This window comes from Empidonax traillii, unplaced genomic scaffold, assembly GCF_003031625.1.
Source record: "Empidonax traillii isolate 1590-97213 ecotype Southwest subspecies unplaced genomic scaffold, ASM303162v1 scaffold853:size531304, whole genome shotgun sequence".
In the NCBI taxonomy this organism is placed as follows: Eukaryota; Metazoa; Chordata; class Aves; order Passeriformes; family Tyrannidae; genus Empidonax; species Empidonax traillii.
In genome coordinates this window covers 129489-145382 of record NW_020956046.1, presented here as the reverse complement: position 1 = coordinate 145382, position 15894 = coordinate 129489, and the positions used below count along the sequence as shown (strand labels likewise).

Here is a 15894-nt window from a genome sequence, read left to right as displayed (position 1 = left end):
GTTTTGCAGAAAAGACCTGGGAGTCCTGGTGGGTAAGAAGGTGACATGAGCCAGCAAAGTGACCTTCCAGCAAAGAAGACGACTGGTCTCCTGGGCTGTTTTAGACAGAGTGTTGCCAGCAGGTCAAGGAAAGTGATCCTTTCCTTCTACTCGGCACTGGTGAGATATATCTGGAGTTCTGTGTCCAGTGCTCACTACCCTGTGCAAGAGAGACATGGGCATGCTGGAACCAGTTCAGTACAGGGTTAGGGTGATAAAAGAACTGGAGCATGTATCATACAAGTAGAAACTGAGAGAACTGGGACAGTTCAGCCTGAGAAAGAGAAACCTCAGGGGAATCTTAGTTATTTAATGTGTATTGGCTGATTGGAAAGAGTAAAGGAGACAGAACTAGACTCTTCTCGGTGGTGTCCTGTTACAGGACAAGAGGCCATGGGCACAAACTGAAATACAGAACATGCTATTTAAATAAATGATAAAACTTACTTTAATGTGAAGATGGTCAAACACAAACAGGTTGCCCAGAGAGGCTGCAGAATCTTCATCCTTGAAGATACTGAAAACCTGAGTGGATACAGGTCTGGACAACTTGTATCTGGCTCTGCTTTGAACGCAGAGTTGGACTAGGCAGGCTCCAGCAGTTCCCTCCAAGCTCCATGATTCCATGATTCTAGGTAGCAGTTATAGTTGTCATTTTGCAAAATAGCTGAACAAGTAATGATGTTTCAGAATTTTTTTCTTCACTAAAAACACCAAAACCAAAATGATAATGAATATGCTTTAGAGGTTATGAGAATGAATGGATTGTGAGAAAATCTGTTGAGTTTTTTGACCTGTGTTTCTCCCAGCACATATACACAAAAAACTGTTGACATTTTTCTGAAGTCATTTGTCAGACAGCTTTGGTGTCTTCAATGGAAAATATTCTGTTTCAGCTGCACCTAAAGCACCAGCAGTGTGTGTCCATATTCAATAATTACATTCTTTTGTGAAGCCTTTATATTTGAAATAACTTTTGACAATATTTCTCTTAGAACTCATTTTTCCTAATCTCAGTTTTCTGTGAATCATGATAACAGGAAGGGTTCATACAATAAACACTTGAAGATAAAGAAATTAATATAGCTATACAGTTGTTGAAAGTCATTGAGATCTGTTGATATGCAGCCCACATTGCAAGCCTTCGTCTTTTGAGATGCAGCCTTCTGATGTCTTTGTACTAAAAGAGGTACATAACTGCTATGTATTTTTATGCCCCAAATTTAGTATCTGGGGGAAAGGTGCAAATATTTTGACATAGCTAGGATGAACTTCAAATTTGAGCACAGCAATGACATAGAACGTGTGGAGACAACACGTCTTGAACTATAGTCTTTTGTATAATCTGTTATGTAAAAGTAAGTGTAGATTTTTTTAGCTAAGCCTAACTTTCTAATCCAGGGTATTATAATTTTGTAAATACTGTTCTGTATATTTAGAAAACCACCTCAAAACCTTTTTCAATATATATCATCTCTTTATTAGGAGCTGAATACATTACATCCTCAACCAAACTTTCGTCTATGGCTTACTACTGAAGTTCATCCCAAATTTACTCCGATTTTGCTTCAATCAAGTCTGAAAATAACTTATGAAGTAAGATGTGTTTGGAAAGTTTTTATTAGATTTTTACGTGGAACAAATCTGGATGTATACTAAACTATATGTTTAGATAGAATAAGTGACTTCACCATATATTTCAAAAAATGCTTTGAATTTACCTTGAGAGATGAATGTTTTCCTAGATATTTTTTCCTATTGAATGTTTGCACTGGTGCTCTGTCTTGTGCTCCAGATTCTTTTGTGCATTTAATCAGTGTTTCTTAAAAGGAAAATCTTACACAGATGTTGATACATGAATGGCAAACAAGGAATTTCTTCTTCATGATGGACGTCCTCATATGAAGATCACAAAGTCCCACTTTCTTATTTTCCTTTTTGGGCCCATAACTTTATATTCACTGGACCGTTTTAACAAAAATGGCTTTCCTCCCATACAGCAGAACATACAGTTAAAGGCCTTTACTCAAAATTGAGAACTTTGCTTTTGAAATGGTTCAATTTAAGAAATAATTGGGACTGTGTTCCTCCAACTGATTGGAAAGGAGTTCTAATCATGAATGCACTGAAGCAGTAATGTCCACTATAGAAATCATTGCTAGGAGTGCTACTAATTCTTCCATCATTAGAGAGTGTGGAGATTGTGCCTACAGCTAAACCAAGAAATTCTGACCTTTTAGAGTCCAACATTGCTGACCTTCAAGAATCCAAAATTGTTATACTTTTATATTGACTGCAGGTATTTTTAAGCTTCTGGAGTACCTTCTTGCTTATATTGAGCCCTTCAGTGGTACAGAAACTCCAGGACTGTGTAGGATCATGACATTTCTTTTCACTTAACTTACAGAAGTTACTCATCCCACTATCTTTGGAATAATTGGAACTTTGCACAAATGCAATATTATAAGTCCTTTTGCTTCCTTTTCATTTTTAGTAAATATTTTGTTACTGCGAAAGGGCAATGATAGACAATGACTTGGTGAATGATATTTGATTATTATATGATTGTAGTATGTCTTAACTGGTACCAATCAAGAGGCAGACATTAAAAGAAAAAGTCAATTTATTACAGTATTTTGCAATTTTTTTCAGAAATGTGCATAAGCAACATATGAAACTATGGTAATCTTATGGAAACATGAACAACCATTTTTCAAAAGAAAGAACAGAGAACATTCTTAGAAATACAGAAGTGTTACTTAAATCTCTTAAAAATTTATGTTTGCCTTCACATTTGAAACTAATTGGAGAATGGCTGAGTATCCAGTAGTTTTTACTTTTAAGCACTGTAATTTTTCTTATTATATACACTTTAAATGCAGTTGTTTCTAGTGGTTGTGAACTTTACCTACCACTCAATCAGAGAACCAGCATTTTATCATAGATCTATACCATGTCTATATGCTAGCTAACAGAGTGAGGTGATGGCATAAAGCAATTTGACACTCATCACAGAATTAATTGGTAGTTGAACTTTTAAAGCTGTGTTTTTGAAAACAGTTGAATTTAGTTTATGCTTACATATTTTGATAGAGTATTCTTTCACTAAGTTCTTTTAGTGTAGTACAGTCCTGTCAGTTGGTCCTGGTTACAATTTCCTTCAGTATGTTGAAGTTATTTTCAGTATAGAGTCATTCTATTATTATGCCATTTAAAAAAAATATATATTTTCTTGGTAAATTTTATTCTACTAAACACTATTATTTCATTAAGTTGTAAATTTTAGGTTAGAATTAAAGAAAATAACACATAAAAATACCAGATTTTCTGTCTAGAACAGTGTCTTTCCTTCCAATGCAGGCACCTCCAGGCCTCAAAAAGAATCTTCTGCGAACATATGAATCTTGGACACCAGAGCAAATTAATAAAAAGGGAAATTTGTCTCGAGCACATTCTCTCTTTTGTTTAGCATGGTTTCATGCTGTATGTCAAGAAAGAAGAAACTATATCCCTCAGGTAATATTTTATTTGCTATCTTTTTAAAAATTTACCCCATTTGTTAACTTCTATACTTGGAAGTATTTTTCGTTAAGTATATGTTGGGTCATGTTCAGAAAACAAGAAAAATTTGGGCACTTCTGGTGCCTGCCTTTATTGTCTCTGAACTCATTGCAAAACAAGAACTTGGTAACCTCAATTTCTGTCTGTCTGAAAATTGTTCCTGCCTGCATGGGGTTATTTTGTGATTTGTGCACTAACTGATATTGATGGAGAAGTGAAGTTCCATGGAAAAGATTCTGTGAATCCTGTTTTCTTGGGACAGGAAAAAAATATTATGGAAACACACAATTGAGTGGGAGGTGAGAAAAGAGACACTTTGGTAGGAAGGAGAAGGTGACATTATCTACTCTTTCTATACACAAACTCTTTTTAAGGAGAAGGAAGAACAAGGGAAGGTAATAATTTCTTGTGAGGATTATAATGGTTTTCAGAGACTGTGATTTTTTTTCTTAAACAAATTTTGTTTAAAGTAAACATTTCTTCATGGCTGCAGATTCTTAAGTTTAACAGACAAAAAAAACCAACCAGCAAACTGTTGTATGTCTTGTTTATTTTATTCTGTTTAGACTAGGGATGAAAATACCCTGTCATCTGAAGGATTTGGTCTCATGTATCTTAGAACATTAGAGAGTTTTTTGCTAGTTTTGACTTTGTGATTGGAAAGGTCGTTTGCCTCTTGCAGTAGAAGGCTTTTGAATATGGTGTTAAAAGAGTACAATAGGTGAAAATTTTTAAAGTACGAAACTGACACATGAATTTTCCTTTCAAATTCATGTTCATTTAGCACCAGTTTTTCAAGTAACAAAAGATAGGATTACTGCTTTCTCTTTAATTCTTCTGTAATTGTGTTTGTCTCGAGCAAACATGATGGTTTTTCTAACATTGATGTACTGCAATTAATCCCAGGTAGAAGCTTTTGTATTTTATTATGAATTTTGGGTGGTTTTGAGATCTGTAAAAAAACCCCAACATGAACACTAGTGAGCATCTTTCCAGTATATGACCTTCTGGGTGACTGGCTGATAGTTAATTGGGATCTGTGGAGCAGCCACAGTCTTAACCTGAGACTGTATCCATCTCACTGGATGTGTGCAAAGTTATCTGACACATTTGTGCACCTCACATCATGAGTCATATGCACATGTTGCTATGATATGATCTGTATGCAAAGGTACAGCCATAAGAAGATACAGCAACAGAACTTAGAGATCTGGGTTTCCTAAATTCTGTATCATATATCAATATTTATTTATACTTATCCATTTACAATGAAAGCTTTTTGTGACAATTACATACACACTACACGTTAGCGATACATAAAGAGTAGTGCTACCAAGAACAGAAAGGAGGTACAAACTGCAAATGATTAAAATATGCATATGGCAGGCAGCATTTTCACTGTAATAGTAGCAGTAATTGCTTTTCTCATAATTTTTTTTAGTCAGAAATGAAGTGACATGAATTAAAGAGTAAGACGATGAATGTTCAGTAAAGATTCTGTTTGAAGAATCAGTCCTATTTATGAAAACCCTTTCTATATCCTGAAATATTTAAAGGCCCTCAAAAATAAGACATAATTCAATGAATGATCTAGTCACAGATATCAGCAACTTTTAGTCAAAGTAAATAATGTTAGGAAATAAAATAAACTAAAGTTTACATTCTTCATACTTGATGGATTCTGGCTTGTGTAAGTATGTAAAACTAAATGCAGTGGTAGAGCTAATATTTCAAAATGAGTGTTTCAAAAAAGAGGGCACAGGTTGTTGCCTTTTGATTCAGTACTTAGTATTATACAGCATTCAGTAATCACATAATACTGGTATTTTACTTCATGATCACCATTGTGTGACTAATTAAATTCTTTGGGTTTCTTTTAATGATAGGGTTGGACCAAGTTTTATGAATTTTCTTTATCTGATCTCCGTGCTGGTTTTGACATTATTGACTCACTTTTTGAGGGTAAGTCACATCTTAAAGAAAGTCCCATTAGTAGGGATGTTGTATGAAGAGTTTTATCTTTGTTCAGAAAAGAGTGAAGATGCTGCAGAGCTCATCCACAGTGAGCAAAGCTAGAAACATCACAGATCCATCTTTTGGTAAACCAGTAATTTCTTGGTGCCCAAGAAGTATTCTACTCAGTTTCTTGAGTCCAGAGGAACAAATAGGAAATACAGGGCTGCCTGTAAGATGGAATCTTGTGTTTCCATTCCTTCCTAGTATGAACCTCCTGTATATTGAATAAATTAATTGAAAATTAATGGAATAAATCCTTCATATTGAAACTTAATATTAGATGTAGCCCATTTTATTGTTCTATTAAGTAGTGTAGGAGTTTCTTAATACAAGTTAATATGGTAAAGGTAATTTTTTAAAAAATCGTTGTATTTTGTATAATTTCAAAGTAAAGTTAGGAACTGATATTTATTTAGAGCTAATTTATGATCATTGACTTAAATGGGATTTGTGGATTATTAGTACTTCAGAAGTTAGAGCTTAGTTACGAAGACTTGAAATATACAGCGGTGTAAAGAGATTAAATCAGGAATCAATAATTGTTAATCTAATCATCATTATTGATTTTCTTATGAAAGAATTATTGAAGTATTAGAAACAACAGTTACCACCAATAAACCCCCCTCTTCAATAAACCCCCCTCTTCAAATAATTGACCCTTCTTTTTTTCAAGGGACTTTAAGAAGCACCTTTCTAATCAAGCTTTTACCTGCACATGAAAGTTATAGGATATAAGTAGATCATTGTCCCATGTTGTTATTTTGGACAACTGTGACAGATTGGAGGAAAAATTAGATATTTTGAATTTGTGAGTTATAGCTAAGACAGAATAATCTAATGCAACATCAATCTGACTAGGATATTACTAGTAACATGCTTAACTTTATGTGTTGTGTTGTGTGATTTATAAGGATTTGCAAAGTATCTAACCTGGACCTTTTTGTGTTTAAAAGGTGACATTTTGAGTACGCTTACCTATTTTGAGCATGGTCTGCTTTTGATTTAATCAGTCAGTTTATTTTATGAGATCAGATGGTGTCATCATACAAAATGGTGTATAAAATTTTATTTATGACAAAGGAGCACATAATTAAAGTGTTAATAACATAATTTCTGAAATGCATATAACTAATGAAAATAATCAATTGGTTCAAAAAGCACTTCAAGACCTGTTATATTTCTAATAATTCATTTTGAAATACAATAAGTGTTCATTTTATTGATGACAGATATTTACAAACTCATCCAACTTTCTGTAACTTTTACTATTTGGTAACAAAGAAGAAAAATAATTGGAAATTAATTCTTTGATGTGTTCATGTCTCCTTTATTTTGTTGAAGAACTGCAATGACAAGAAGAAATGCTTATAATGCAATGCTATTCAGTGCTATAAAACTCATAATAATATTAGTTTATTAATAACTAATATTAATTAATTAATAGGTTTCAAAGACTTTCAGTGGGAATTTGTGCATGGCTTGTTTGAAAATGCAATTTATGGAGGCCGTGTAGATAATTACTTCGATATGAGGATTCTTCGGTCCTACTTGAAGCAGCTTTTCAATTCACGAGTCATTGGCAGTTTAAATGCTAGAGGCAAGAAGATGGATATTTTCCCATGTTCAATATCTCTACCGAATTCCTGCAGTATTTTGGTAGGTACACATCTTCTATCACCTAATAAATCATTTATTTTCAGGAATTATTCTTGAAATACTTCCACAAATAAAAACAGAGTTTACAATCCAAAGGATACCTTTATTTCTTCAGGACTTCTTTTGTGTGGAACACTAACTCTTGAGTTGTTCATTCACTGTTCTTCTTTATATGTAATTGAACAGTGGGGCAGAGCAGCAGAGCTATGGAGAACTGAGTATAAAAGAAATTGGGTCAATTTATGAAAAAGAAGGATATAATTACATTTTTATTTAATTAGTATATTAACAGTAATTTTGTAAAGACTGCTAAACATTCCTACAACTTCTGAATGAAATAGGAAAATCTAAATATATCTTCTTATTTCCAAAATATATCAACATTCTGACATAACCTGCTGACGTGCCATGGAGGGTGTATGATATTTTGTTTGGTGATAAATATGGATTCTGATTCTTGTTTAGTACTCCTTTAGCGTAAATGAGAGGAAATTCCTCAGTCTAAAGAACTGAACTCTCCCTATCCTTTCATATACTATTATTGTTATTACTATAACAATTAAGATTCATTTGCATTTTAATTTAGGACTCCACAGTAGACCTCTAATATGAGTTGATGTAAACAGAATTATCCCAGTTAAAGTAAATTGCTGTCAGTGGCATTCTCTACCTGGATTCTGACTGTTCAGGTGTGGGGTTTGGTATTTGTTTATTTATTTATTTGTTTATTTATAATTTTTTCCATTTTTTTAAATTTTATTGTTTACTCTAAGATGACCGATATTTTTTATTTTCTATAGATGTGCTGAGTTAATATCATAAATAGGGAAGGAATAAACAAACCAAGCTGGTCTCTGTTTTTGTAGATAATGTGGTTAAGTAGATGAATCTTTTTTTCTACCTTACACTGCATTTAATATCTCTTGATATCTTATATGATTATTTTTGTAAGAATTTGTAGTTCTGTATCTTCAGTACTTTTCTGCAAGCAGTTTTGATTAGTAGAACACTAATAAAGAAAAAAAAGCTAAGATTGTTTCCTTAAATTATTTGCAGTAATATACCTTACTAAGTTAGTGTTCCCTCAGTGTTTGGTGTAGAGGTCTACTCTTGTTGTTACTTCTGAGGTGAGATTCCATGTTAAAATAAAGTGTATGTGTCTAGCACGTACTCCTGCAAGCAAAGACAAAATGCATATGACACAATGCAAGAGGATGCAGCCAGACTTTCAAATAGTAAAGATTTTTGCCTTTAAATCACAATAAAAGAGATGTCCAGCACTGTGAGTCTACCTTAAGTCTGAAAAGCCTCTTTCTCTTTTGTGAGAGGGCATCTCTAGTCACTCTTTCATTGTAATCACTATTGATGCTATTCTGCATCTCCATATTATACAAACCTATTTTTACCATAACTATTTTACTTTCTTTGAGTGATGATATCTTCATAGATTTAAATAGAAGTGAATGCTCTTAATTTTATAAATATGTATTATACTCGTGTTAGAACTCCAGATGGGGAATTTTTTTTTTTTTCATTTTGTCATTAATCTTACTTTTAAGTTTTCAACAGAAGTGTTGTAACTACTCTTCAGGGACAGTCTTAGCTTATTTTTCTTTTCAGTTAATGACATCACTGTAATCAGAACTGCTTTTTGCTCTTTTAGAGTGGAAATGCTGTATAAAAGAAGATAGTTTTTGACAAAATTAAGAAATCTGTAAATAAGATTACCAACATATCTCATGTCTTATATATTTCTTTTAATCTTTGTGTTATGCAGTGCATCTAATGAAATTCTTTTCAACATATGCTGTTAATTTTCATGAGCTGAATAAAAAGTTCCCCCATTTATGTCTATTCTTTTCTTCTAATGCAGGATTATCGCAGTATTATTGAAAGCCTTCCAGAAGATGATAAACCTGACTTTTTTGGTTTGCCAGCTAATATTGCTCGTTCATCACAGCGCATGATCAGTTCCCAGGTAAAATTAGCATTTTTCATTGACCTCTAAATCTTTTTTGCAGCTAGAACAAGCTCAAGAACCCAACCATCTGTTCATAAATGTGCTTCCGTAAGAAAGTTGAAGTAAATGGATGTATTCTTTTTATATATTGACTTTTATCTGTAGAATATTTTAATACAGTAACAGTTAATCTTTAGTTACAAGAATATTCATTTAGAACTTAAATAAACAAATAGGTATTGAGGAAGTTTCCAATAATACAACTGAGTTCACGTTGAAGAGCGATAAGATAGTTTTACACATGGAATAGGGTTATATTTATATATTTATGGTTTTTCTGAAAGAGAAATTCTGAGGAATTCTTCCACGAGTCAAAAAATTCCATCTTTACAATTAGAAATGTGATTTTTCTTAAAAAGAGTTGTTCTCACTGGAGAATAGCTATTTAGGCATGTCATAAGGAAATTCTCAACATAATGAAAAGTAAGTTTCAGGGTGTTTGTAGGTAATAATTTAAAAATTTACTGATTTTAAATATTTCCATTATTGATTTAACTGTAAGATATGGCAGATGGCTATATCATAGTTAAGAGTTCTCAGCTGTCATTTAATTTCAGTCTAGTCCAGATTTGAGTATATATTTAGTACATGAGAATGCACTAATCTTAGTTCTGGAATAATAGGTAATGATTAAAGATCTGTCACCTCTTTGTTTTAGAGTTCTATATAGAAACTGCAGCTTGGGTGAGTGATATGGGTCACCCATTATCCTGCATACTATTAAGCAAGTAGCTGGGGCAGCTCTCCTTCTTACCCTTTGGGAAGCCCAAAAATACTGGCCGTCTCCTGTCATAATTTCTGTTTTGTCAGTCTGTGAAAGAAAAGGATGGAGTGATTTGAATTCCATGTATCTTCTTTATCAGTACGGTTTTTGGTTCGTTGGACAAAGCTTTTGATTCCTAGGATTGCATCACTTCTCTTAGGGGTCAATGCAGCTGCCTAAAGATTAATATCTTGTATAATCTGAATATGCTCTAGTGTATTTAAGACATCTACTAGGAACTGCCAAATACAGCACAGGATCCAAGAGAATACATGTTCTGCTGAGCCACCAATTGGAATCCAGGACAAAATGGCACTAGAAACCTGTGTTTAAGCAACTTGATTCCCACTGCTTTTGCCCCCAGATCCAGTAAAGTATGGATCTGGAGATCCTTAAATTCTTTGTTCTATATTTTTCTTTCATTGCTTTTCAGTGAAGTCTGGATAAAACTGCATGATTACTGTATTAGTGCAGTACCAGTCTTTTAATTTCTCATTACCATAGTTTATTTGACTGGTGAATTAGTTGTGTCAGGTGACAGGAAATTTGATTGAATTGAGAATCTTACATCAGAGCTGTGATGGGAACTGGCCTGCAATTCGTGGCTCTCTTTAATTTTCTGCAGAGCCCTAGCGTGCTGTCTTATGTAAGGATAAGTTATAGGGGGAGAAAATTAAATCACAGAATATTAGGTTGGAAGAGATCTCAAGGATCATCTGGTCCAACCTTTTTTTGGCAAAATCAATTGGAAGTTCCATATAATTGGAATTTCCTATAATTTCAAGACTTAGAATTATAGTTTTTAAAAAAGTAATAAATTGTTTGCTCACACTTACCTAAAAAGGGCTCCAAGCAGAAATTTCTTATTGCTATAAGACCTTTAATCTATTAAAAAAAAATAAATTGCCTTTGAGTATTGCATTTATTGACAATCAAATACTGTACTGGTTAATCTGTTTAAATACATCTTTTACTTAAATTCATAGCTGTATTGTCAAACTATTTGGGGTTTTTTTAGGACATGAAACAATAACGCTTTGTAAAAATAAATCAGTAAGATGAGTTGCATAGGGTAATAGGCTGAACTCAAAGCTAAAAAGTGTTACAAAGCTAAAACATGCACCAAAATTCAACATAGCTCTATTTGGTTTTGTCATAAAATCATTTATATAAACATCAAATTAAATGCTCTTGTTTCTGTCAGTTACACTGACACCACTGTAGACTGCTGATTATTTTATTTATTTCAGCTATGCTTACTTGTTAAAAGCTGCAGCTGTTAAAAGATGCTAGTATTTGAAAATAAATCCATATTTAACCTCCACAAAATCAGAACAGATTCAGAGTTCCTGTGTGAAGGGAAATAGGTAATGATCGTATGTACATGCAGACTCACACTCTGCTGGTCTGTCACAGCATTGATTATAAGCTATAAATTGTGGATTATAATCTTTAAAATGCGAGGCTATTGTAGTTACAATGAGATGATTTTTTTTTGTCATATGAGAGATTATATCATCTTTCCAATAGTAGTTTGTGGTGTTTCTTTAAGTCTTAGGCAATGCAAGTAACAGAAATGTGAGATTTCCTTTAAATTGTGCTTCTGTCTAACTGTGAATCCTGCTCCCATCCCGTTTCTGACAGTTTGACAGCTGTCTTAGCTCCACAGGTGATCCCATGGTTCACAATCTGAAATTGAATGATTGCTTTCTAACAGGAGTGTTTATCAGAAATCCATTACCAAGCTAAAGCAGAGAAAAGGTGAATGAGTGAGGTGGTGAGAAATGAGTTGCTACCAGCTCAACTGCCATGTCTCTAGCACCAGAAAGGTGAAATGTAATACCATGTTCACTACTTCACTGATTTTGTAGACTTTCTCTGAATATTATTTATTTTTCATGCCTAGGAGTTATAGTTTGTATTGCTGCAGCAACAGACTTTACTGTAGTAGAAATTTGCTGCAGCACTGTGCAGCATTTTGCAGTCATGCAGACATCTCTTCTGTAACCTAATGTATTGTTAATGTTCGGGTAAACTTAAAACAGCAATGAAAAGAGAGGGACTTTTTTCAGAAATTTTCCAAATATTGATGAAATTCACAGCTTCTTACCAGCAGAGAACTTAATTGAAGAGCTGAATATCGGTAGCAGTTTTATTTTAATACTGCTAATTACTAATTGAATTGTATAGAAATTATGTCTTACAATGCTCTGTAGTCTAATTCAGAGCATATTAATATTTAATGTGTACTGGTGAAAACCATTTTGTTTTTAAGAAAATATTTTACATAAAAAGACATGATCTTTTCAGAAACATGACTTACATTTTTTTCTGGGGTTTGTCCTTAGTTGCTCTGTGTGGGTAGAGCTAAGTAAATTTTTAAAACCTGGATGTCTAGAGTTCACTGTCTCTCTTGGGTTCCACCTCACCTAGTGTTACAACCAGCCTTTGACACAACATCTCTTAGATTGAGTATGGTCGTGAATAATCTCACATCTCTTACTATGTTCTCTTTGCAGAACATTATGGCCTGTATTCGGGTGGTTCAATCTCCCAGTCTAAGCTATAACCAATGATTAGAGCAATCGGAGTGTGTAGAGCTTTGCTTTAGGTTTCCTGTGCACCAAGAAGTCTCTTCTATAGGTATCTCTCCAGTCACATTCTTGCAAAGTGGGCTTTTGGTGCCAGTGTACATGTTTCTTACTCTTGGATGCATAGTTCTATTCTTTTATGAATTCCTATGAAACAATTTCATCCTGTATTGTAATTTTAATAGAACCATACATAACGTGCCTTCATCAAAATAAAATTTATTATATGTGATAAATGGAATTTATACAGACTGAAACAGACAGGCTTGCATATGTATTTTTACACCTTAGAAAAGCAATAAGAACTATCCTGTTCTGTGAAGCATTTACCATACTTAATACATCTAATATGACTTATTGTCAGTAACCACGCTAGGAAGATGAAATGGAAATGCAGAGCCATTGTTTTACCTCCTTCCCTTCTTTGCACAGCATACATGGTCACTGCAGGCACTCTTTAGCGAGTGTAACATTTAAAGCCTTCTATGCTGTGTAATTCTAACAAATCCTGCTGAATGGCTGTGCCTGCAAGTGACTACAGACTCTAAATAGTAGCTATGTATGGTCAGCCGACTGGTTAATCTAAACATTCTTCAATAATATGGTATATAATTTTCAGAAAAAAAGCCATTCAGTAACTGGCAAGTTATGCAAGACTCTCCAAATATGACTGCCAGTGATAATGACTATGGATAGCGCTTAGTTTGCTTAATGCTAATTTCTATATAGAACGTTGTGTTTAATTTAGTCACTAATATCTTGTCTCAGCAATTCAGCATTCTTTTACACATACAGAGTCATAGTGCTTCACAGAGATTATCATGAGACAGGTAAGTCTCAGTAAGGTTGAAAAATAGGTTGATTTTGAAGTTTTATAGATGAATGAGTACACTCTCTGACACAGGGGAAGAGGAGGAAGGAATGGCAGATATAAGGTGTGATGAACTGACCAGAGCCCCCATTCCCTGTTCCCCTGCACCACTTGGGTTGGTGGAGGTAGAGAACTCAGTGAAGTTGAGCCCAGGAAGAAGTGAGGGATGGTGGGAAGGTGTTTTAAGATTTGTTTTTATTTCTCATTATCCTATGCTGATTTGATTAGCAATAAATTAAATTCATTTCCCCAAGTCAGGTCTGTTTTGCCCATGACAGTAACTGGTGAGTGATTTCTCCCTGTCCTTAGCTCAATCCACAAGCCTTTCCTTATATTTTTCTCTCCCTTATCCCGCTGAGAAGGGAAGTGATAGGGCTGCTTTAGTGGGCACCTGGCAGCCAGCCAAGGTCAACTCAGTACATCTTCAAAGAGCTTAAGGACATCAAAAACGTAAAATAATCCTTTGAGCCTCAGATTGTTGGAGTTCACAGATGGAAGCTTCTTACCAATTTTTCAATGAAATACTATAAAATTGTTTAATTGTAGATTCTATGTACAAATTAAAAATGTTGAGTTCCAAGTACTTATAACTTCAAATAAGAGGGTTCCAGTTCACTTCAACTGAAGTTGCTGGAAGTACTTCTCCTGTATTTTGTTCTTTGTAATTTTATTTGATTTTCAACCATGCCAGTGATACTCTGCAGCTTAGGCAATTCAGATTTTGCAACGAAATTACTGTTTTTAAGAATCTATTTCACACTAATTTTATAGTCTCAAATAGAATCCAAATCTGACTAGCATTTTCTGTGACAGGGTAAAGGATATAAGGTAATTTAATTTTCACAGATATGTTTCTCTGAAACCCAGTTGCATGCTTGTCTTTGTCTGTTTTGTCTCAGATGAGTGATGGGAATCACTCTCACTTCTCCCAGTTGGCAACAACGTTATTTTTATTATCTGAAAGTAATTGCAGAGAACTGGTTTCTTGAGATACTCCCATTTCTTTTAATCCAAGATATTTATCTTGGCTCTTTTAATAATAATAACAATAGATCCTGCTTTTCTGTCTCATCTGACTAATATCTTTGTGGATTCCATCTGGTATTCATGAAAGCATCCTAAAGAGTCAAACAATTCCTGTAACTTCATTGTGCTTCTTTGTATTGTTAACAAGAGAACTGACTTGCTGTTTGACATATTTGAAGAAATACTTTACCCATCATGTTATGCTCTAGGAGCTTTTTTCCAGCCCTCTGTCCCACCCTTTCTCCATGGACTTTGGTCATCACTGCCTGATAAACCCAATTTAAAGCATGCCTTGCTAGCAGCAAGGCTGTTGGCAGATACTCTTGTTACATTTTGTCGTGTGGATTCTGTCTGCCTCTCTGTCAAGTCTCTCTCAAACAAGGTGTCACAGCCATAAGAGACAAAATAATGCCTGCAACATCCTAGCTTGAAAACCATGTTAACATTCATCCATTCCTTTCCCATTCCCTTCACTAGCAGCATTGGCAAGAACGCCACCTGGGCCCCCTTGTCCATGGGCAGCTGCCACTTTCTCTGGATGACACTGGTTCTGATTCATGAGACAGGCTCAGGAAGCCCACGTGTCGATAGAACTTTTCTCTCCTCACCTGTTTCTTCTCATTCTGCAATTGCACATTTGCAGATGGAGAAAGAGCCTTTTCTTCTTGCTGGAAGTCACAAACCTTCCCTTTTATTTACTAGTATGGGCATATTTTTTTGTGTAGTCACTACAGGTTGACAGCTAAACTAATATAAAAGAAAAAATATTTTCTCTTCTAAGGGCGAGAAGTCTAGTCATCTAAGAAAGCTTTATTTTTCTCAGAGCTAGGTGCCTAATCTAATGGTTATCTAGGCTCCCTGTATGTTACAGTCCATCTCCAAAATATCAGATTCATACCTGCCGTTGAATGAATTATGTAGGTGTGTGAAATCCCGTTTTCTTCACTAGTATTATCTTCAGTTAGTGTTTTAGTATTTCTTAAAATACCTCCTGTGTTAATACCAAATATTTTATTTAGATGTTATTCTAACATTTTCCACAAATCAATGGTATTTTAAAAATAGATTTTGTGGAATTAAAGTTTATCTTTGACATACACAGAGAGGTTCTGTCAGATTTGTAGTTCTACTCTTGAAGGATATTTTCTTTAAACCCTACTAGAAAAGACTTGTGATGTACTTATTGATTCAGGCTGTACTTATTGATTCAAATTCCACTGATCAATATTGGAATAATTTCATATGAGTTTGTTTTTCTTTTAAACGTTTAGGTACTGTGATAGAAAAATATGATAAGCCCAATTCAAAGCCAATTGAAGTTAAAAAAAAAAAAAAAGAAGCCCCAGTGCAA

At 34.1% G+C, this 15894-nt stretch overlaps 1 protein-coding gene across 2 annotated transcripts in view; it reads left to right on the top strand.

Moving 5' to 3' along the window:
• The window catches only part of DYNC2H1 (dynein cytoplasmic 2 heavy chain 1), a 159298-nt gene that overhangs the window by 88545 nt on the left and 54859 nt on the right, over positions 1-15894 (top strand). For both annotated transcript variants that reach the window (XM_027902215.1, XM_027902216.1), the window contains exons 78-82: positions 1525-1635; positions 3400-3555; positions 5487-5562; positions 7061-7272; positions 9146-9250. In XM_027902215.1, coding sequence (XP_027758016.1) covers positions 1525-1635; positions 3400-3555; positions 5487-5562; positions 7061-7272; positions 9146-9250 — 660 coding nt within the window. The remainder of the gene's footprint in view (positions 1-1524; positions 1636-3399; positions 3556-5486; positions 5563-7060; positions 7273-9145; positions 9251-15894) is intronic.